Source organism: Culicoides brevitarsis, chromosome 1 (genome assembly GCF_036172545.1).
Source record: "Culicoides brevitarsis isolate CSIRO-B50_1 chromosome 1, AGI_CSIRO_Cbre_v1, whole genome shotgun sequence".
In the NCBI taxonomy this organism is placed as follows: Eukaryota; Metazoa; Arthropoda; class Insecta; order Diptera; family Ceratopogonidae; genus Culicoides; species Culicoides brevitarsis.
Genome location: NC_087085.1, coordinates 8,523,085 through 8,546,501, shown reverse-complemented (window position 1 = coordinate 8,546,501; position 23,417 = coordinate 8,523,085). Strand labels below are relative to the sequence as shown.

Genomic DNA, 23,417 nt, shown 5'->3' with positions numbered 1-23,417 from the left:
TTTGTCATTTCTATAACAAAAAATTAAATATTTAAATTTTTTTTTATAATTTTCAAATTTTTTTAATTAATTGATTTTATTCATTTAATTTTAATAAATAAAATTAAATAATGTTAATTTATAATTTTTAATCAAATTTTATTTTTTTTAAACATTAAAAAAAATTAATTCATTTATTTTTTTTTATCAATTTTTTTAATATTTTTAAATAATTATTAATATTTAATAATTTATTTTATTTATTTATTAATTAAATTTATTTTTATTTTATTTATTTTTATTTATTTATTTATTTATTTTTTTTTTTTTTATTTTTATTTATTTATTTTTATTTATTTATTTTTTTTTTTTTTTTTTGAATGAGCGAAAAATATTAATTTTCTTTAAAAATTTTAATAATTAAAAAAATAAAATATTTCGTCAAATTGCATCAACCTATTAAGATGCGTAAAAAAAGTTATTTTCTGATACAAAAACCAATTAAACTCAAATGACGGCAAAAATATGTCTCATTGCATAATACAATTAAACTAAATGTCTCTTTATCTCTTTTTTTATTCGCAGATGGTATTAAAGACAAGGAAAAACATTGTATAGCTACTGTATTAAAACAAATATCATTTATGCGCGACAACACTTATCACTTGCACCGACATATCTGGAATGACGTGCAGGAGGATTGGCCATTTTACGAGGAACAGGATCGACAAACGCTGAAACGTCGGAAACCGCAAAACCTGACGCCGCCCCTCAGCAGCGACGGCGGAAGCTCAACATCGGGACAGAGCCCGACGAGTACGCACAACGGAAGTCCTCCGCCTGCTGTTAAACGACCGCCATTAAAAAGTGATACCTGCCATCTTGATGGACCCGCTAGTAAGAAACAGAGAATTAGTCATTATAGGAAAGATATTGTTAACCAGGATAAGATAAGGTGAGTTTTCGTTCTTTTTTTGCATCGTCATCGTTTTGTGCTGTTTGTCGCATTTTCTGCATGCCATTTCATAAGGGTGAAGATTTTTGTGTATATGGCTTGTCATTTTTTTTCGAATAAAAAAAACATAAAATTGCTTCAAACCTCGCGAAACCCCTAAAAATCATGCAAATTTTGTAAATTTAATCATGAAAACTTTTAGACGAGGCGTTCGTGACTCGAGAGACGCGTCAAATATGAATCCACGGTCAAGGGAAATTATGAATCATGACGAAATGCGTACTAGATATTATGGGTAATGATCACTTTTTACCATTTTTTTAACTAAAAATCAGAAATTTTTAATACCAACCCCGAAAATTGCCAAAAAAGTATCTAAAATCTCTGATCCTTAACACCTTTTTTCATCAAAAGAGCAAAAATCGCGTTCATTAAAACTCACTAAAAACTAACCTTTGTTGTCTTGCTGCGTTGAAGTTGAGTTAAATTGACTGCATGCTCTTGAATTATTTAAAAAATAAAAATTTTAATTAATTTTTTTCATTTTTTTAACTTTTTCAGATCGAACGTTACACCAAATGCTCAAGAATCTGAAGATAGTGGTTTAAGCTTAAGTTATTCGGTACTCGGACATGAAGTGGCCAATAGAATATCATCGTCAAATAGTGTAGTTAATGGAACGGGTATGCATGATGATCATCGAAACGGAGATTATGGAATGGATACAGATAATAACGCTTATCGGGATAATGCAAATGACACAAATGACTTTAGGTGAGTTCCTTAAAACCCATTTTTTCTGTGGAAAAGAACTGTTTTTAATGATTTTTGTTGGATTTTTTTAGTAATTACACAAAAATTACGTCTGTTGAGCAACGCCGCAGATACAAGACTGAATTCGCCAACGATTACCAGGAATACAAAATATTGCACGGAAAGATACGAAATGTAACCAGCAGGTTTGCCCAATTGGAGAATGAATTACGGAACGTGGAGCATGACGACAGAAGGGTACGGGTAAGTATCATTCAGAGAAATTATTTTAAAAGAAATTGTTTTGTCTAAAAATTTAAAAAAAAAATTAAAATTTTGACCAAGTTTAATAATTTAAATTGAATTAAATTATTTTTTTTATTTATTTTTAAATTTTTTAAAGCTTTATTAAAATTTTTATTTTAAAGAAAATTTTTAATTTGAAAAAATAATTTTTTAAATTTTTTTTTATTAATAAAAATATTTTTTTTATCATTTAAAAACAATTTCGATAAAAATTTAATTTTTATTAAATAAAATTAAATAAATTAATTAATATTTCAATTTTATTTTTGAAATATTAAAAATTAATTTAAATTTTTAATTAAATAAAATTAATTAAAAATTTAAAAAAAAATAAAATTTAAATAAAATAATTAAATTAAATTTAAAAAAAACTAATTAAATTAAATTAAAATTTAATTTCTTTAAAATAAAAAATAAATAAATAATTTTTAAATATAAAAAAAAATTTTGGACAAAACAATTCGATTTAAATTTTATAAAAAATATAATTAATTTTTATTTATTTTTTTTAAAATTTTCAGGAGATTGAAAAACAAATCTACAGAGAATACGAGGAAAACAAGAGAGATCGAATGTACCAACAACAGCAGCAAAGGTAAGCAAAACGCAGCCTTTTGACCTCTTTTTGAACTTTATTCAATCAATGAATGGAAAACCTTGAAGACGACGACTTTCTAGATCGAGTTTAATTGTCTCTCTCTCATTTACTTTTAATGCACTTTGCAAAGTAAACGTTGTTCGTTTTTTTATACATTATTTATCTTTATTTACTCATCTGTGCAATTACTATATTGAATTCTCATTTATTTATAACAATTATTATTTTTTTTTATTTCTTTATGAATTCCAATGTAATTGAATCAGAAGTTGTTATTTAGCTTCGAAAACATCAATAAACAATTAAATTGAAAAAATTCGCGTTCTTGTAAAAAAAAGCGCATTTTTTATGAAATTGTTCAAGAAAATTCACAGACAGACTTAAAAAAATAAAAATTTAAAAAAAAAATGTTCAAATAAGGAATAAATAGAGTGATGTTGCTTTCGTGATAAAAATCAATTAAATTGCCTCAATTTTATTTTTTTTTTTCGTTTTCTAAACAATTTTTTTTAGATTGATTTTTTTTTCGAATCCAAAAATGAGAAAACTACTTGTTGAAACCGGCTAAAAAAATCTTCATCTCAATAAAATCGTTATCATACGACGCTAAATCTTCTTTTACGTCACACACACAAAAATGACGTCACACAAAATACCGGAGCCAGACAACTGTATTCATTATGTGACGTGACGCACGCAAGAATCTTCTTTCGCTTATCACCCGATGAAATATTTGATTGCGCGCAAATCTCACAATTTTTTTTTTTCGTCACTCCGACAATTTGTGCAAACAACGAAATTTATGACTGTGTCAATTGTTCCGCGAATTCAATCAATTTTTTTTTTTTTTTTTTTGAAAAAGACGTGCTTTGTTCAATTTTTGTCTGGGCTTGTAATATTCTCTCTTTTAATCATCAATAAGCACAGTTAGTTACACACAAAACGCTCTCTTTCTTTATACAATAGCTAATAATCTTTTAAACACATAATTTTTTTTTCGGTGAAGGTCGTCTTTCGTCTATGAAAAACTTTCATTTTCGCAAATTGCTTATGAAACGAGCCAGTCAACGACGAGATGGATGGCAGTAATTTGAATAAATATTTTTTTTTTTGCATTTTTATGTTTTTACCGGTTTCTTGCATTCATTCATTCCCATACGAATTTTGTATGTCCATGAAAAAAATAAACGAGTTTTGCCAAAAAATGAAATAAAAAAAAACTTGAACTTCTCGCTTTTTGGTCTCGTTTTTTTGTTAAATTATCAGAATGAATGATTTTTTTATTTTATATAAAATTAAATAAAATAAAAAAATTTTTTTTTTTAAATTGCGAAATATTTTAAATATAAAAATTATTTTTTTTTTTAATAAAAAAAATTTAAATAAAATTTATTTTTTAATAAAAAAAAATTTAAATAAAAATATTTTTTTTAATAATTAAAAATAATAAAAAAATATTTTTTTTAAATAAAAAAAAAATTTTTAAAAAAAAAAAATTTTTAAATAATACCTAATAATTTTTTAATAATTAAAAATAATAAAAAAAATATATTTTTTTTAAATAAAAAAATTTTTAAATAAAAAAAAATTTAAATAAAAAAAAATTTCAAATAAAAAAAATAATCTATTGAATGAACAACAGCAAGACAAATGTATTGCAATTTTTCTTCAATTTTTTAAATTTAATTATTATTCGCTATGGTACAGCATTTTACAAGGCAGCAGTCGACTAAACAGCAAGCAGCGAGCTGTTGTTAGATAATCTCCTTTATTATTACTGCTCGCTATTACTGTAGTCGACCATAATTTTATTATATATTATTATTAAACATTCACTTTTAAAAGTTTATTTATATTATTACTCCGATCTAGTCTAGTCCGTTGTTGTTGTTGTTGTTGTGTGTGTGGTTAAAATAGTAATTTTCCAAATAGTCGTCGGAGTTTATATAATGCCGAACATTATTATTATAATTAAACCGATATTTTCGTCTCTATTTTCAGATTTAACTACCTACACGAGAAATTGTCTCACATCAAGAAATTGGTTGCCGATTATGATTGTTCGGTCCAAAACGGCGGACAAGAGAGCTACTGACGATTAATGTTGTTTTTATGCCATTATATCAGAATATAGGTTGAAGCTAGTTGTAATAATATTACATAATAATTATTAAACAAACAAAAAAAAAAGATAAAAAATAATTTAAAAAATTCAATTGTTGGTGATTTTGTACTACTACTACCTACTATTTACTTGCGACTGTTACACACTAAAAGGAGAGATAAAAAGAGATGGACAAAAAGTACTGTAAGGAAAACGTACAAAGCCAAAATATGTAGTGAGAAACAAAAAATATTAAATTATGGAAGATATTAATTAGTAACCAGACAACTACGTGTCTGGCACATGGAGAATTTTTTTTCGGTCATCACAAAAATTATTCACACAACACACACAAACACACATGTACACACCCCCGAAGTAGAAGAAAAGGAGTAAAACTACAATTGCAGCAACAATTACATTAAAAAATAAATTAAAACTACATAAAAAATAATTGAAACAAAAAAAATGATAAAAAATCCTTATTCTTATACAAAAAAGCAAAAAAACAAAAACAAGACAAAAGAGATAAAAAAAAATTGTACTATTACTCTTATTACCTATTACATTAAATTGATATATTTTTTAATTAAGTAATTTATGGCGGCACGCTGTTGACTTCAAACAGCAGCAAAAGCCATACACAAAAAAAAATGAATGAAGAAAGAATTTTTTTAAGTGAGATGATGTGCAAGAACAACAGAAAGACAGTGTTTTACTAACAAATGGCCAAAAAAATTTGATTGAATTTAAACAAAAAGTCAAAAATTAAAAAAATAAAAGGAAATGGGACTTAAACACAATTTTAAAAAATAAATAAATTAAATTATAGCAAAAAAACAGTCAGCAACCACATGAAATAATAATAATTATTTTAAACAATATTTTAAAAAAATCAACAAAATCAAATATGGAATACAAAAAAAAAACGCATGTGAATTATTTTTTAAGTTTTATCTGAAATTTATCTACATTCTCTAAACTAAACTCTATATTCAAAAAAATAAAATGAGGAAAAATAAATCAAAAAATAGGTTCTCTTACTAAATCTACTATTAAATTAAAAAAGTTAATGAATTTACATACAAAAATAAACAAAAAAAGTAGTTCTGAGTTTTCTAATCAAACAAATTTTTATTATTATAATTACTGTAGTAAAAGTACTGAAAACGATCATCAAAAAAATCAATTTTTTCTCATCAAAAAAATAAATAAATAAAATATTATCAAAAACAAACAATAAATTAATATTATTACTAAACTATACTATTTAATAAATTATATACATGAATTAAAATTTTTAAACATAATTTTTATCTTTTTTTACAAAAACACACACACAGCGAATACATCGGATGATTCTGATGATTTTGAATAAAAAAAATAATAAAAAATGTTCCATATCAAAATCAACCTACAGAAGAATCAGTTTTTAAAAAAATTATTTATTATTATTATTATTAGAACGTACTGTAAATATTTAAAAAAAAACAAGAACAAATAACGGTTTACAAAGAAAAGGAAACATAAACAAAGAACACTCTTATCAAACATTTACTTAATTAATTTTTAACAAAAAGTGTCCCACAACCTTTAATTCGAACCATGATCGCAATGCAAGTGATTGCTGCAGAGCAAATTAAAAAAAAAATATTACGGTTAAATTTTGAAACAATCATAAAGCAATCAAATACTTGATACTGTTGTTAACGAAAGTGAAAAATAATTAAAAAAAAAAGTCGACCAAACAAGAAAAAAAAAGTTAAAAAAAAACTATATATATAAAAAAAAATTAAAAACAAAAAAAATCATATATATATACATATATATATTATACATACATGCAATTTAACGTGTTTTCCCAATTATTAACATTTAAATTATAAATATAAAATTTAAAAAAAAATATTATTATAAAAATACAAGTACATTTATAAGGATGATGATATAACATTTACATATATATAAAACAACAAATGCTCTTTATATATATGTGTGTATAAATATGACATAAACAATGAACATTGTAGAAAATTATTACGTAAGAAAATATTTGTTTTTAAAAATGATAAAAAAAATGTTTGAATATAAATATTAAATAAAATTGTTGAAATCTTATAAATTTTTATTATTATTTTTTTTTATGTGTGTCCTATATCGTTTTGTTTTGTTTTGTTTTTTTTACGTGCCATATGCATTTATCCTCTTTATGGTTTTTCTTTTATTTTGATTGTTTTTTTTGTATGTCAAAGGAAAGTATTATTTTTTATTTATTATATATATTATTTATTTAATTATATTTATCATTATTATTTAATTAATTTTTTTTTTTATTTTTTTTAGAAGTAGCAAAACTGATATAGGATATATGATTGAAAGTAATTTATTATTAATATTATTAATTGAGAAAAAAACGAATGCAATTTTGCCAAAAGTGCATAAACAATACGTCTTGCATGATGTATAATTTATAGAAGCAATTTTACTTGTCTTGTAATTTAATTTTTAACAAATATTCTTCCAATAATTTCTCATCCAGTGAAGGAAACTTTTTAAAAAAATCGAAAATTGTTAATAATGTTATAAAAAACGTCCTTTCGTAATGTTTTTATTTTAATTTTTCGTGGGATACAACCACAAAATAATCTTGCCAAACGTAAAAAAAATGTTAAACTACTAACCCGTCTTCATGTTTGTGCTATTGACATCATTTATTCCCTTCCAAAGAAATTTTTTAAGGTAGTTGCCAAGTCGAGCCAAGATAAAGTCGTAACGCCATCCAGCGTTCTTTTTTACTTTTTTATCATTAAAATATTACAACGTCCATCTTTTTAGCTGAAATCAAGCAAAAAAGTTGTTTTTATTATTAAAATATAGGTTGTGTCTTTTTAAAAAATTAATAAAAAAATATAATTTATTAAAATTTTAATGCAAGTCCATAAAATAAAATAACAAAAAAAAAATCCACCATCCAATGTCCGTTCAAACAAGAAAAAAATCCTTAATTGGTCTTTAAAAATTTTTTGTGTCGTCCTGCAACTAACGAAATATATAATTTTACGTTCAAATCCAAACAAAGAGTGCCATTTTATAACTAAATAAAAAAAAATATGTTCATTTTTTGAATGTTACATCGGTTTCTAAACTCTTCCTATTTTTCTACAACAACAAAAAACTAAAATTTAGCCGCATTTTAACTACTATGGAATGTTTATGCCAAGAACAGGTTGAAGCACAATAAAGATGAATTTTTTACATGGCGACACACAAGTATTGTCCAACTACTATTTCGTACATTGACTCATCCTAAAAAAAAAACAACAAAAAGTATTTTGACAGAATTTTAAACTAATAATAATATTAACATGAAATGTAGTTAATTAATTAGCTCACAAATTATAAAATAATTAATAATCATTAGTAAAAAGTAAAAATTATATATTTATACCAAAATAATAATAATAATTAAATAATTTGAACGAAAGGTGCAATGATGTCATACTATTAGAGAAAAAAAATAATAAAGGCCCACTGTACTTTCCTCATAATAAAAAAAAATATTAATAAAAAATATTATATAAAAAATATTATATTATTTTAATATTATTATTATAATAATATAATATTAATATAAAATATTAAAAAAAGCAAAATTAAAAAAATCGATGAAAATTTATTAGGAAAAGTTTCAAAGCAATGTAAATAGTGCTTTTTGTATACAATCAAACAACGCATGGAGTCGAAAAATTTTGAAGAACGAAAAAAAATCAAATAAAACATATACAATCTTAAACATACATATTATCTCAAAAAAAAACATGCAATTAATAAACATATATAAAAAACAAAACAAACATATTGACAAGATTATCAAAAACAAAAACTTGCAAGAATTTATGAATGTTTTTTGTTTCAAAAAAATAAAAAATATAAAAAAATGTAAATTGATTACTATTAACACAGTGTCTTCATCAGATCATGATAAAAATCAGCACACATTTGAAAAAAATAAAACACTTGAGGGAACGACGACGCACGTCTTAATGATATAAAAAGGTGATTTTGAACAATATTTTGAAAAAATGGACCAGAAGTTTTTAAAAAAAATGGAAACTATAAAAAAAAATTGTATTTCTCTCTAAAAAAAAAATAAAAGAGAATAAAAATGATCTCTTAAACTACTGAAAAAATGACTCAATGAAAAAGTAGCCACCAGAATTTAAACTAATCTGTAGTTAATAATAATTATTATTAATTAATAACATTTAAAAAAATACTAAACTTGACATATTAAAAGACATTCAATATATATAAAAATAATAGAGAGTAATTTAATATATGAGAGAAAAAAATAACATTGGTTTCATTCGTTATTTAAAGTTATATCACAAATTTTATCCCGATTTCTATCATTAATTTTAGCAAATCTAACTGACTAACCTATAGGAATTGTTTTTGTTTTTTAAACATAATGAATTGATTTTTTTTATTGATTTTTACAAAGGAAATGAATAGAAATACAAGAATTGCTTATGATAATTTTTTTAATTATTTAGTAGTTGCCTTGGAATTATGTTTGCTTTCCTCTATATAAATTTTCTCACCTGTGCCTCTTCTTACACAATCAATAGTGTGGCTTGATATTACTCAAAAAAATATGAATAAAAAGCTTTTTATACAATAATGAATGTTTAAACATTATTTGCGACAACTTTTTATATTTTTATTTGCGTCCCTGTATGAATTTCAGTTTTTTATCTGAAAAAAGAGGTTTACACAAAAAAAAAACTTACAAACGGAAAAAAATAATAATTATAAACATACAATTATTATGATTACATTACAATTATAATCAATTAATATAATATAATATATATATTATATAAACATAAAAATATATATTAAAAATACAGAAACAAAATATCGATGTTGTTGAGTACAGTAGCGAACTTTTAAAATTATATATTGTGTCTTTTTCTTCTTATATTCAACATATATATTAAAACATTAAACAAAATATCTTAACAAAAAAAGAAACACATATTTAATAATATTAATAAATAAAAATATTAACAAGATAGTCATTACAATTCTGAGAACATTTAACTTTTTAGTGACAAATAAGACAAAAAAAATCATAAATTAATATTATACAAAATGACATATGTATTAAGAGAAACATGATTTATCGTATTTTATTGATGCGATAAAAAGTCTCTTTTAAAATAAATAACAAAAAAATACAAAATTTAAATGAAAAAATTATTTTTTTAGAATGAAATTAATACCATGGAAATTTCAGAAAACAGAGACTGGATTAAACTCAAAAAATAAAAAAAAATATTTTTATGTTCCTAATTTTTTTTTTTTATAACAAATGATATAAAATCCTTAAACTTTTTTATTTTTTTTTTGTATGATATAAAAATGGTTGTAATTATATACTTGGATCATATTGAGTGAAATGTTTGTTAATTATTATTTAAATATATAATTAATTCTCTATAATCATAAACAAGAGGTTGCCAAAATTTTGTTTTCTTATAATTTTGTAAATATAAAAAATAAATTATTACTAATTTTGTAAAACTTCGAACAGTTATGAAAAAAAAAAATAAAACAAGTGGATTTTAAAAAACAAAAAAAAAATACTAAAAAAAAAGATTTTTTAAAATGTGCATTAGCCAAGATTGCCTAATGATTTTACATTCGTACATAAATTATATTTAAACAAAAAAAAATGTATGAGACACACACGAAAGATTATGAACATTTTTGTATACTAATTTTTATCAGTCACGATAAGATACGTGATATATATTTTAATTTTGTTTTTACATTTTTTTTTATAAATTTATGTTTAAGTTTTAAAATATAATGTTTTCCAAAAAAATGAAAAAAAGAAAATTAATATTAAGATTGTATCATATAGAAAAATACATAATGAAGAAAAAATGTATGACAAAAACTTAAATTTTACAAATGTAATTATATATTATGATTATCATAAACAAGGAAAAATAATTTAATATCGATAACTTGATGAATCAAGTAAAAAAAATAGTAAGAATATGTGCATATTTTGGTGTATCGATATTATCAAAATACTATATTATATATTAATAAAATCATCTTTTTGTTATATCATGCAGCATAAATTAAATATTGTTGTTTTTTTCTAATATTATTTAAAAAAAAGGTATTTAAAGAGTAAGTTTTTAATAATTTTAAGAATTCTGCATCTGAATAATTTTTTTTAAAAATATACTTAATACAAAATTTTCTTTTAAAAGTCCTCCAAAATATATACATGAAATATTAATGATAATAAAATAATATATATAATTATAATTATTATACATATATATTTTTTTTCAAAAAAAGAATAAGAAAAAACTCGAATAAAAATAAAAAATAGAAAAAGTAGTCGTCTAAAGAACGACATACTATACCGCATTTCGATATTACATACATATCTTTATTGTTGTCCTCACTTTACAATTTCATACTCCTCATTTCAATTTTCCGAACTTTTTATCAACTACAGACTTTCCATTGAAATGCATATATTTCATAATTTTGTACCCCTAATTTCACATTTTCGTACTCCTCGAAAAAGAAGAAAAACGGTCATGAAATTTTTCAAGTCAAGTTTTAATCAACTTTCGATGGATTTCAAAGCTAAAATTGAATAAATATTCATTCTAAAGTTCATTTCTGTTCATATTGGGTCGATATTTGACGTAACAAAAAAATCAGCGTTTGGAAGTAAAAACTCTGATTTTTTTTGCAAGTCATTTTTTGATCACTTTTAAGCCTAAAATTGAATTAATATTCATTCTACAGATGATTTCTGATCATATTGGGTCGATATTTGATGAAACAAAAAAATCAGCGTTTGGAAGTAAAAACGCTGATTTTTTTACATGTCATTTTTTGATCACTTTTAAGCCTAAAATTGAATTAATATTCATTCTACAGATGATTTCTGATCATATTGGGTCGATATTTGATGAAACAAAAAAATCAGCGTTTGGAAGTAAAAACGCTGATTTTTTTACATGTCATTTTTTGATCACTTTTAAGCCTAAAATTGAATTAATATTCATTCTACAGATGATTTCTGATCATATTGGGTCGATATTTGATGAAACAAAAAATCAGCGTTTGGAAGTAAAAACGCTGATTTTTTTACATGTCATTTTTTGATCACTTTTAAGCCTAAAATTGAATTAATATTCATTCTACAGATGATTTCTGATCATATTGGGTCGATATTTGATGAAACAAAAAAATCAGCGTTTGGAAGTAAAAACGCTGATTTTTTTACATGTCATTTTTTGATCACTTTTAAGCCTAAAATTGAATTAATATTCATTCTAAGATGAAAATTGTTTCTACAGATTTAAATATTGGGTCGATATTTGATGAAACAAAAAAATCAGCGTTTGGAAGTAAAAACGCTGATTTTTTTACATGTCATTTTTTGATCACTTTTAAGCCTAAAATTGAATTAATATTCTGATCATATTCTTGATGAAACAAAAAAATCAAAGAAAAACGCTCATTTTTTGATCACTTTTAAGCCTAAAATTGAATTAATATTCATTCTAAAGATGATTTCCATCAAAATCTCCGTGATTTTTAAATGAATAAAAAAAATTTTTTTTGGACACACACACACACACACACACACACACACACACACACGACAAGTCGAATTTAATACCGCATTTTTTCTTCGAAATGCGGTAAAAATTACGTAATAGCAATGAATTTTTGAATAGCAATGAAATATTTATAATTAATTTTTATGAATAATTTTTTTTATAAATTGAAACATATCAAAATATTGAAAAAAAAAATTATATGTTTTTTTTGGAATTTTTAATTTTATGCATGAAATTGGTAAAAAATGATTCCTAACATTTAAAATAATTTTTTTCTTCAAAAATTTTTAAAATATTAACAGAAATAATCTTTTGAATTAAAAATTGTTCGTTTCTAGGCTTAAAATTATTTAATAAAAAAATATACAATAATATTAAAAAAAAAATTAATTAATTTAAAAATTATTATTTAAAAAAAAAACTAAAATAATTTAAAATAAAATAATAATAATAAAAATAATTATAAATAATTTAAAAAATAATTATAAAAAAATAAAAATACTCTTTTAGCATATAACTAAACAAATAACGACGAAATTATTTAAAACAAACATTTTTATACAAAATACTATTATACTACTACATTTTTATACTACCACAGCAATCATCATATCAAACATGTGTGCGAAATAAATATTTACAAAACAAGACATTGAAAAAATCATCGTCTTCAGTTCGTTCACATACCTTCTAATACTCTGTTGTTATTTTTTATTTTTCCAATTTTAAACATAAATTTTTTATTATTATCCGCTAAAACATCACAAATTATGCAAAATGCAAGCCTTAACATGTAGAAATTTGGTCAAAACTTGCCTCCGAAAAGAGTTCCAAAACCGGTCTTTTGCTAATTTTCAAAAATTCGCCAAAAATCATCATCAAAAACAATCCCAAAAACTTCTCTTGACGACGAGTGGCGTTTTAGCAGCAGTTATTGGCGCAACGTACCTCATTAATCGTAAGTATTTCATATCTATCGAATAATTTTGATAACTTTGATAACGATTACTTTGTTAGAACGCAAGCTTGGAGTGGTAAATTGTGCGACAACAGCTGACAAACAAAAGAAGAAGCCCCTATATTTCAAGACAATTCGTGCAGATTTGCCTACATATCGTCGTGATGAGATAAGAAAGCACAATTCAATGCAAGAATATTCTTATCAAAATTTTTTTCGTTGTTTTTTTAATTTTATAAATACTTTTAGTGAGAATCGCGTTTGGTTGACTTACGGAATTGGCGTTTATGATGTCACGGATTTCATTCCTCGACATCCCGGAGCGGAAAATATTATGTTGGGAGCTGGCGAGGCAATTGAACCCTTTTGGAATACGTATCAACAGCACAATACAATCGAAGTTTTGAGAATTCTTGAGACTTTTCGCATTGGAAACGTTCATCCGGATGATGCGCTTGACACGAGTGATCTTTATGACCCGTGGATTAACGAACCGAAGCGTGAGAAGAAATTTATCGTTGCTGCAGAACGTCCTTTCAACGCAGAACCGCCTGCTGAGGATTTAGTAAAGAATTTTTATACGAGCCAGAAAGATTTTTATGTAAGAAATCACTTGCCTGTGCCCGAAATTGACATCAAAACGTACGAAATTGAGTTTGTGAACGAAAAATCCGGCAAAACCATGACTTTGAGCTTTGATGAGCTTCGAAAGCGATACAAACCAGTTGAAGTTACGGCAGCAATCATGTGCGGCGGGAATCGTCGATCGGAAATGATGGAAGTTCGCGCCGTAAAAGGACTTCGTTGGGGACAATCCGCTGTCGGAAATGCAAAATGGAAGGGATTTCGCTTGGCAGACATCTTAAAAGACCTCGAAGTTGAGCAAAATGAAACGGATCACGTGCATCTCGAAGGTTTAGACACGGATCCAACTTATACTCCGTATGCGGCGTCAATTCCCTTGAACAAAGCCATGGACCCCAGAGGCGATGTCATCCTCGCTTTTGAGATGAATGGCGAACCCTTGTCCCGAGATCACGGATTTCCGATTCGTGTCGTGACTCCGGGCATCGTTGGAGCGCGAAACGTCAAATGGCTCGGCAGAGTTGTCGTCTCCAAAGATGAATCGAACTCGCATTGGCAACAAAAAGACTACAAAGGTTTCAGTCCGAGCACAGATTTCGACAATGCCGAATGGGAAAAATCGCCGGCGATACAAAATATGCCTGTGACATCGGCAATTTGCACGCCCGCCAATGGCTCAAAGGTAAAAGTGAAGAACGGAGAGATCGAGTTGAAGGGTTATGCGTGGTCTGGAGGCGGAAATCGCATTGTAAGAGTCGATGTGACAACAGACGAAGGCAAAACGTGGCACGTGGCAGAGTTGGAACAAGAAGATAACGCAAAAGCACCCAGCGGAAGACATTGGGGATGGTCTTTGTGGACCATTAAAGTGCCTGTTGACAAAAATTCGAAGGAGTTAAAGATTTGGGCGAAGGCAGTTGATTCGAATTATAATGTGCAACCGGAAAGTTTTGAGAATATTTTTAATTTTAGAGGCGTTTTGAGCAATGCTTATTCAAAAATTAAGGTGCAATTAACGTAAAATCGATGCAAAGCATTTAAAAAATTTTTACAAAAAATAAAAATTTGGATTAAAAATCCATTTTCTTGATTTTCCAATTTTATTTTTATTATTTAATGTTTTTTTTTTTGAGGAATAGTGATAGTGTAATAATTGTTTGTGTTCCTGTGAGTGTCTTATGTCTTCCTAAACCGCCTTACAAAAATTTTCTTAGAATCCTTTTTGGAATTGTTTTGATTCCATTCGATTCTGGATCAACTCTAACTGTCGTTTCGCCTCGCATTGTGGGAAATTGTTCATGTCATAGTATTGAGGAGCGATTTTGATGAGCCATTCAGCTGAAAAAAAAAGAAATAAAATTCAAAATTTTATATTTACCTAAATTTTGAAATTTGAAAATATTAAGATGTTTTTAAATAAATTTAATAGTTTTGTCAGAAATTTTTGAAACAAAAATTTTTTTTGAACATTTTTAACTGAAAATTATTTTATCCAAAAATTAATAAAAATGAAAATTTTTAAGTAAAAAATTATCTATAATAAAAAATAATTTTTAAAAAAAGAAATTTAAAAAAATAATTATAAAAATTTTTAAAAATGATTTTCATGGGTGGTCAGTTTTTTAAATTAAAAAAAAATAAGAAATTTAGAAATTGTTAAAAAAAACAAATTTCATTTTTAATTTAATTATTTACAATTTTTTATTTTTAAAAATTATTTTTTTTTAAATTTAAATTAATTCAACGCATATTTCATATAAAAATTTTTGGTGATTTTTAAAATTAAATTTTAAATTTTTTTCTTCAGTCTTTTTTTTATATTTTTAATTTTTTTTTCAATTTTTTTAAATTTTATTAATATTTTTTTTTATTTTTTTTTATATTTTTTTTTATTTTATTTTTAATTTAAAATTTTTGAAAATTTTTATGGGAGTTTTTGAATTTTTTATTTTATTTATTTTTTTTAATTTATAATTTAAAATTGAGTTTCAAACAAAACCATAAAATTTGATTTTAAAGCCTTTCAATAATAAAAAAAAAATACTTACGCTTAACATCAGTAACAGTTCGAATGTAATTTTTGGTTGTGAGTACAAATTCATTGTAAATCACCCAATCTGGCTTGTGATCCAGACAACTCGAGGGATGCAACTGAACAATTTGGTTATCTTTGATCGTCAGATAGTGTCCTGTTCTCTCAAGATGTGCCGCTTGCATGAAGAAACCTTGTACGAGGGCTTTGCGGATGTTGACATAATATTCGCGTGATGTGAAATCCGTGCTGGTTCGTTTCAAATTGAAGCGATCCATGATACGCGAAAGCTGTTGTCTCACATTGTCGGCGGATTTCAATGAACGGTAATTGACAAAGTTCTCGTAGCACCAATTGGGGTCTTCGTTACCTAAAAAAATTTTTAAAAAATTATTTTTTGTTTGAATTTAAGAAAAAAAAAATTATTCTTACTTTGTTTGAATGCATGATAAACATTCAGCAAGGTCAAATGATCGCCATCGATGTGCGCAAATCTCCGTTTGGCGTCGTCAGCTGTCTTCTTCGCTTCATTTGGCCTTACAAAGCATTGCGGCACTAAATATGGAAGAACAAGAAGAAGGGGGGAACGAAACACAGCGCGATTGCGTCCCACAATTATAGATGATTTGCCAAAAAGTTTTTAGTAACAAGAGACCTAAGACTATGTTTGAATTAACTTTCGACGTTTCTGACCGATTTTCGAGAAATTTTCGGGAAAAATTTCGGTCAGCAGTCCCTAACACTATTTTTCTTTACAAAAAACAAAAATCAAAAAATTTTCTTACCCGACAACATTGCGGTAATGGACAGAATTTCATTGGAGCAATTGTGTTGACAACTTGCAATTAACATCTTTGCCAATTGCGGATCGAGGGGAAATTCAGCCATTACAGCGCCCAAATCTGTCAAATTTCCATCGTCATCCAAGGCAGCCAAGTAATTGAGTAACTCGAGAGCTCTCATGAGCGTTTCAGGCGCTGGCGGATCCATAAAATCGAAATGAACTAAATCGTCGATGCCGAGTTTTTTCAGTTGAAGTACAACAGTTCCTAAAAAAAATAAAAAAAAATACAAAAATTATTAATTTAAATTTTAAAATTTTATAAATAAATTAATTTAATAATTAAAATAAAAAATTTAAATTAAAATTTTATAAATAAATTAATTTAATAATAAAAATAAATAATTTAAATTAAAATTTAAATAAAAAAAAATATTAATTATTCAAAATTAAATAATTAAAAAAATATTTTAAAAAAATATGAATTATTTAATTTAATAAACTTAGAGTTTTATTTAAAAATAAATTAATTTTATTTGATTAATTATTTTTTAAAAATTTATTTAAATATGAAATTGAATTTATTTTAATTAAAAATATATTAAAAAATTTTTAAACTTTAATTCATTTAAATATCATTAAATTTATTAATTAATTATTAAAAAATAATTTTTATTCAATTAAAAATTTTTAAAAAAATAAATATTTTTTTTTTAAATTTAATCAAAATTTTAATTAAAATATGATTTTTTCAAATTTAAATTTAATTTCGTATTTAATTTAATTTTTAAAAATTATTTAAATAAATAAAAGTAAATAAATTTTTAATTCAATAATTTTAATTTAATTCGCTTGTTATTTAATTAAATAATTAAAATTTAATTTTAAAAATTTTAATAAAATTCTTACCAAGATTAGATCTCAAAATTTCTGGATAAGTATTATCTTGCATCTCATTCTTGTAGGCCTTCTCTGTGTACAATCGGAAACATTTTCCGGGACGTGTTCTTCCTGCTCTACCAGCTCTCTGTTGAGCACTTGCCTTACTAATAGGCGACACGAGCAAACTTTCAACTCGAATTCGTGGATTATAAACTTTTTGTTTCGCAAATCCCGGATCAATCACAAAAACGACGCCATCAATTGTCAAAGACGTTTCTGCAATATTTGTCGAAACGACAACTTTCCTTCCAATCGCTCCATTTGCTTTACGCGGAGGCGCTGGCTCGAAAATCTTCTGTTGCATTGCCGGCGGAAGTGTCGAATACAACGGGATACATTTCAATTCTCCCGCTTCGGGTCCCAAATTGTCCATTTCACGCTTAATTCGCTTACATGCTTCCTCGATCTCTTCTTGCCCAGTCAAAAACATCAAAATATCCCCTTCGACATCTTCGCACATGTGAATCTGAATGACAGTTCGAATCGCAGCTTCCAAGTAATCGCGTTCCGGTTCAGGCGTGTAAAAAATTTCGACGGGATGCGTTCTGCCAGGTACATTCATGAGCGGCGCATTATCGAAATATTGTTGAAATTTGCCGGCATCCAGTGTCGCAGACATAATAACGAGCTTCAAATCGGGTCTTTGTCGAATAACTTCCTTCAAGACACCCATCAAAATATCCGTCGCCAAGGTACGTTCGTGAGCCTCGTCAAGCAAAATTACTTGATAAGCCTCCAACATGGGGTCACTCATCGCTTCTCGCAACAACATACCGTCTGTCATGTATTTCAACAAGGTTTTTGGTCCCGAACAATCCTCAAAACGAATACTGTAGCCGACTTCTTGTCCCAATATCACATCCATCTCCTCGGAAACACGTTGCGCTACCGACATTGCAGCGACTCGTCTCGGTTGAGTACAAGCAACTCCCTTTTTGCCCATGGATTTGGCGAATTCGACACACCATTGCGGAATTTGGGTCGTTTTTCCACTGCCCGTCTCGCCAACCAACACAATTCGTTGATGTTCCGCAAGTAATCGCATGAAATCCGCTCTGTACTCGAACACGGGCAATGTGATACGTTTGCGATACAGCGTGTGATAATTGGCAGAGTAAGCGATGCCCGTGAAAGGATTCAAACTCGTATTTGCAGCGACTTTGGCAACCGCACCGCCCGAAACAGCGGATCCGAGTGACGTTGAACTGCTGCTTGCGCCCTTTTCTTCCCTAAAATCCCAAAAAATTGACAAAAAATGAGATTAGAAAACGCGGTTCGCACAAAGCAACATCGAAAATCGGATGAAAAAAGCAATTCTTACCGCATTTTCTTTATATACGGATCCTCTACTTCAATTCGTCGCTTTGACATCCTGAATTCTGTTGATTTTCCCTTGTTTTTCAATGATTTTCGTCTTTTTTTAAAGATTTCCCTGCACTTTGTTGATGCTTGGACTGAGACGAATGAATTTGATAAATTAATAAAGAGGGCGCTACATTCAATTTTTTTCATGAATCAGTGTGTGGCGATTTTCAGTAGACTCACAAACCTCAAAACAATCATCTTGAATTTTCCTGCTCTTTTGGAGTTTTTCAAGGCTTTTCACGATGAAACCAGCTCAAGTTGTCGACGAAATGTTCCCTGAGATGCAAGGCGCCGGTCCATACACAGAAGAAGAGGTAAATTTCAAAGATATTTCACGAAAATTTTATTAATTGAAGCTTTTTTCGTTCAGGCTGGCGGCTCAGGACTCTTAATGGATCTCGCAGCGAACGATAAAGATGTTCATGGAGACTTTTATAATGGTAAGTTTTGATTTTTTAAAGGAAATTGTTTTCCAAAATGCTTTAATTTAATGAAAATTCTGAAATTTTTAGATTTTGGAGATCTCTTTGATGATGAGGATGATTCGTAAAATGATTCAAACAGTTCGATTGTGATTGAAAATGCTTTTGGAGCAAAGTATTTAACTGAATAAATGTAAATTTTAGGATATTTCTGGATTAATTTGACGTTTTTACATAAAAAAAAAAAAATGGAAATTTAGTGAAAAAGGCTTCTAATGAAGGTCGTAAAAGAATAAACTCGTTACCCATGACAGCCCATTTGATGGTTTTGAAGCTTCAAATTGTTCAAAAATTATGGAAAATGTCTTTGGATGTCTTTTGGATGGTTCTCAAGCTTGAAAATTGAAAAATAAAAAATACGTAAAAAATACGTAATTTTCATCTTGAGAGCCCATTTGATGGTTTTGAAGCTTGAAATTGATCAAAAGTTATGGAAAATGCCTTTGGATGTCTTTTGGATGGTTCTTAAGCTTAAAAGTTTAAAAAATAATTTTTACGTAAATCTTGAGAGCCCATTGATGGTTTTGAAAAATTGAAAAAATAAAATGCCTTTGTAAAAAAAGTTGAAAAATAAAAAATACGTAAAAATACGTAATTTTCATCTTGAGAGCCCATTTGATGGTTTTGAAGCTTGAAATTGATCAAAAGTTAAGGAAAATGCCTTTGGATGTCTTTTGGATGGTTCTCAAGCTTGAAAGTTGAAAAAAAAAATACGTAAAAAATACGTAATTTTCATCTTGAGAGCCCATTTGATGGTTTTGAAGCTTGAAATTGATCAAAAGTTAAAGAAAATGCCTTTGGATGTCTTTTGGATGGTTCTTAAGCTTAAAAGTTGAAAAATAAAAAATACGTAAAAATACGTAAAAAATACGTAATTTTCATCTTGAGAGCCCATTTGATGGTTTTGAAGCTTGAAATTGATCAAAAGTTATGGAAAATGCCTTTGGATGTCTTTTGGATGGTTCTCAAGCTTAAAAGTTGAAAAATAAAAAATACGTAAAAAATACGTAATTTTCATCTTGAGAGCCCATTTGATGGTTTTGAAGCTTGAAATTGATCAAAAGTTAAGGAAAATGCCTTTGGATGTCTTTTGGATGGTTCTTAAGCTTAAAAGTTGAAAAATAAAAAATACGTAAAAATACGTAATTTTCATCTTGAGAGCCCATTTGATGGTTTTGAAGCTTGAAATTGATCAAAAGTTAAGGAAAATGCCTTTGGATGTCATTCTGATGGTTCTTAAGCTTGAAAATTGAAAAATAAAAAATACGTAATTTTCATCTTGAGAGCCCATTTGATGGTTTTTAAGCTTGAAATTGATCTCTTTTGGTATTTTTTTCTTTGAATCACTCCACAGTGCGACATTTTCTTACGAAATAAATTTTCCCTTAAAACTCACCTTCGCACAAAAAAAACTTACCACAATTTCCTTTGAAACAAGGATTTCTATGCCACGAAAAACGGTAATTCTGTACGTTTCTATGCCCGTTCAACGCTCCTTTCGCATCTGTTGATTGTGTTTTCCACGATTTTCATTCAACATTTTCCCTCTATACACTTTCAGGTTGCTACAGAAACGCCCGTACGTGAAAAATTTCGAGAGAGTCCCCGAAATTTCTCTCCTATCCTTCATCGCAAGGGAAAAATTTTTTTTTCATTCAGCTTCACTTCAGTTTTCACCACTTCATCAACTAGTTGCTGGAAAAATTTGTGTGTCGCAAAGAAAATTGCAAAATTCTGAGCTTTGTTGGGGCTTTATAGTGTCAAAAGTAGTAGAAAAATCAAGTAGAAATTTAGTGGAAACCGTAGAATTTAACGTTAACTGTAAAAATTTTCAACAAATTTTTGTACAAAACGAAAAAAAAGTCAACTTGTAAAAATAAAGAAGAAAAAATTGTCTCGACTTGAGTGAAATTTACAAGAAAATCATAAAAATTCATTAAAAATCTTCAGAATTCTGTGAAATAAAGGAAATAATGAATGCAGAAAATTTTCAAGGGAAAAGCGGAAAATTTTGTCTGTCGTCTGAGGAAAAATGAAGAATTGAAATGTGGAAAACTCGTAGTCCTTTAGTGCATTTAGTAGTGAAATTGTAGAAAAAAATTAAAATAAAAACGAAAGTTTTGCAGTAAAACGCGAAATAAAAAAAAAGAAAAATCGAGAGAAAAATCTCCATCTTATATTTTTACATATAACGCCATCATCATTTCATCAAAGGATTAATTAAAGGAGCACAAGCGAGATATTTTTTTGGTGTGTTTGTGTGTGAGTTTGTATGTGCGCCTCGACGACGAAGCTCTCTCACGACGCCATAGCGAGATACTAACCACAAAAATTATTTGTCGTTCAGAAAAGGGAAAACAAGAGAGAACAACATTGCAACAGGTAGGTTTTCACTTTTTTTTTTGTTTCTTTATATAAAAGTTGTAAAAGACCAAAAAAAGTACTTTTTAAACTTTTTTCCGTTCAAAATTGAATTTTTCGACGAAATTTCACGTCATTTTTTTCGTGTTGAAAAAATTTTCAAGGACGACGCGCGTAAAATTGTACAAAAAACCGATATTGGTCGGGATAAAAAAAAAATTAAAAACACGACGAACATTGACCTAATTTACTTGCATCCCGTTTAACCTTGTGGCACTTTTGCGAACATGCGTGTAATTTATGTTTTGATTCTCTCTTCTATCGTTGCATTCATTGCTTGCATTGAACGAACATGTGTAGAGGTACAAGAGACGATATTTCAAAATTGAACTTTTATCGTAGATACTTAGAAAAAGATAGAGAGACAGTAGAATCAAGGTAACATAACAAGGTTGATTAAGTTAGTTGCTTGATTGAATTTGTTGCGCAAAGGAAGTTATTGAGAACATCATGCCGATGTTAGGTATAGTTAAAGTGATTTTTCTTTCTTCATTCCTTTCATATCCTTTCTTTTTGTGGAATTTGTTAATGAGATTTTGATCCTTTTGCGTCTTGTACAAAATTTTGGAATGAATTTTAACACTTTTTTTTTGTAATATTTGAAAATTTAATTTTTAATCATTTTTATTCGTTCAAAATATATTAAATTTAATTTTTTATTTATTTTTTTTTATATTAGGAGCAAAAACCGTTTTTTTTCTCACATCAAGATTCAACCCATATTTGATGGATTTCAAAGCTAAAATTTAATAATTATGCATTCTAAAGATGATTTCCATGGTGAAAGACGATTTTTGATGAAATAAAAAAAACAACGATTTTAAGTCATATTTGATGGATTTCAAAGCTAAAATTTAATAATTATGCAAAAACCGTTTTTGATGAAATAAAAAAACAACGGTTTTATCATATGAGGAGCAAAAATCGTACTTTTTTCTCAAGTCAATTTTCAACCCATATTTGATGGATTTCAAAGCTAAAATTTAATAATTATGCATTCTAAAGATAATTTCCATGGATATCTGGTCGATTTTTGATGAAATAAAAAAACAACGATTTTATCATATGAGGAGCAAAAACCGTTGTTTTTTTCTTAAGTCAAGTTTCAACCCATATTTGATGGATTTCAAAGCTAAAATTTAATAATTATGCATTCTAAAGATGATTTCCATGGATATCTGGTCGATTTTTGATGAAATAAAAAAAACAACGATTTTATCATATGAGGAGCAAAAACCGTTGTTTTTTTCTTAAGTCAAGTTTGAACCCATATTTGATGGATTTCAAAGCTAAAATTTAATAATTATGCATTCTAAAGATGATTTCCATGGATATCTGGTCGATTTTTGATGAAATAAAAAAAACAACGATTTTATCATATGAGGAGCAAAAACCGTTGTTTTTTTCTTAAGTCAAGTTTGAACCCATATTTGATGGATTTCAAAGCTAAAATTTAATAATTATGCATTCTAAAGATAATTTCCAT

General features: G+C 26.8%; 3 protein-coding genes across 4 annotated transcripts in view; 2 read left to right on the top strand and 1 right to left on the bottom strand.

The window, feature by feature from the left end:
* The window catches only part of LOC134838018 (RNA polymerase II elongation factor Ell), a 46,906-nt gene extending 41,392 nt beyond the window's left edge, over positions 1–5,514 (top strand). Inside the window, exons 6-11 of one of the 2 annotated variants that reach the window (XM_063853456.1) lie at positions 565–934; positions 1,137–1,229; positions 1,496–1,708; positions 1,780–1,951; positions 2,515–2,588; positions 4,593–5,506. In XM_063853456.1, the coding sequence (XP_063709526.1) occupies positions 565–934; positions 1,137–1,229; positions 1,496–1,708; positions 1,780–1,951; positions 2,515–2,588; positions 4,593–4,686 (1,016 nt within the window). In that variant the 3' untranslated portion in view covers positions 4,687–5,506. Of the gene's footprint in view, positions 1–564; positions 935–1,136; positions 1,230–1,495; positions 1,709–1,779; positions 1,952–2,514; positions 2,589–4,592 lie in introns of both variants that reach the window. The other variant, XM_063853465.1, reaches the window with a different exon arrangement.
* A 7,530-nt stretch (positions 5,515–13,044) lies between these two features.
* LOC134827760 (sulfite oxidase, mitochondrial) lies at positions 13,045–15,006 on the top strand. Its single transcript, XM_063840558.1, has 3 exons — positions 13,045–13,323; positions 13,383–13,512; positions 13,573–15,006. Exons 1-3 carry the CDS (start codon positions 13,143–13,145, stop codon positions 14,927–14,929), a joined length of 1,668 nt encoding a protein of 555 aa, XP_063696628.1. The 5' UTR covers positions 13,045–13,142; the 3' UTR covers positions 14,930–15,006.
* Positions 14,990–19,116, bottom strand: LOC134827759 (ATP-dependent RNA helicase DHX15 homolog). Its single transcript, XM_063840557.1, has 6 exons — positions 18,985–19,116; positions 17,631–18,892; positions 16,726–16,989; positions 16,373–16,495; positions 15,957–16,310; positions 14,990–15,246 (listed from the first exon to the last, which is right to left on the bottom strand). Exons 1-6 carry the CDS (start codon positions 19,032–19,034, stop codon positions 15,119–15,121), a joined length of 2,181 nt encoding a protein of 726 aa, XP_063696627.1. The 5' UTR covers positions 19,035–19,116; the 3' UTR covers positions 14,990–15,118.
* Between the last annotated feature and the right edge of the window lie 4,301 nt (positions 19,117–23,417).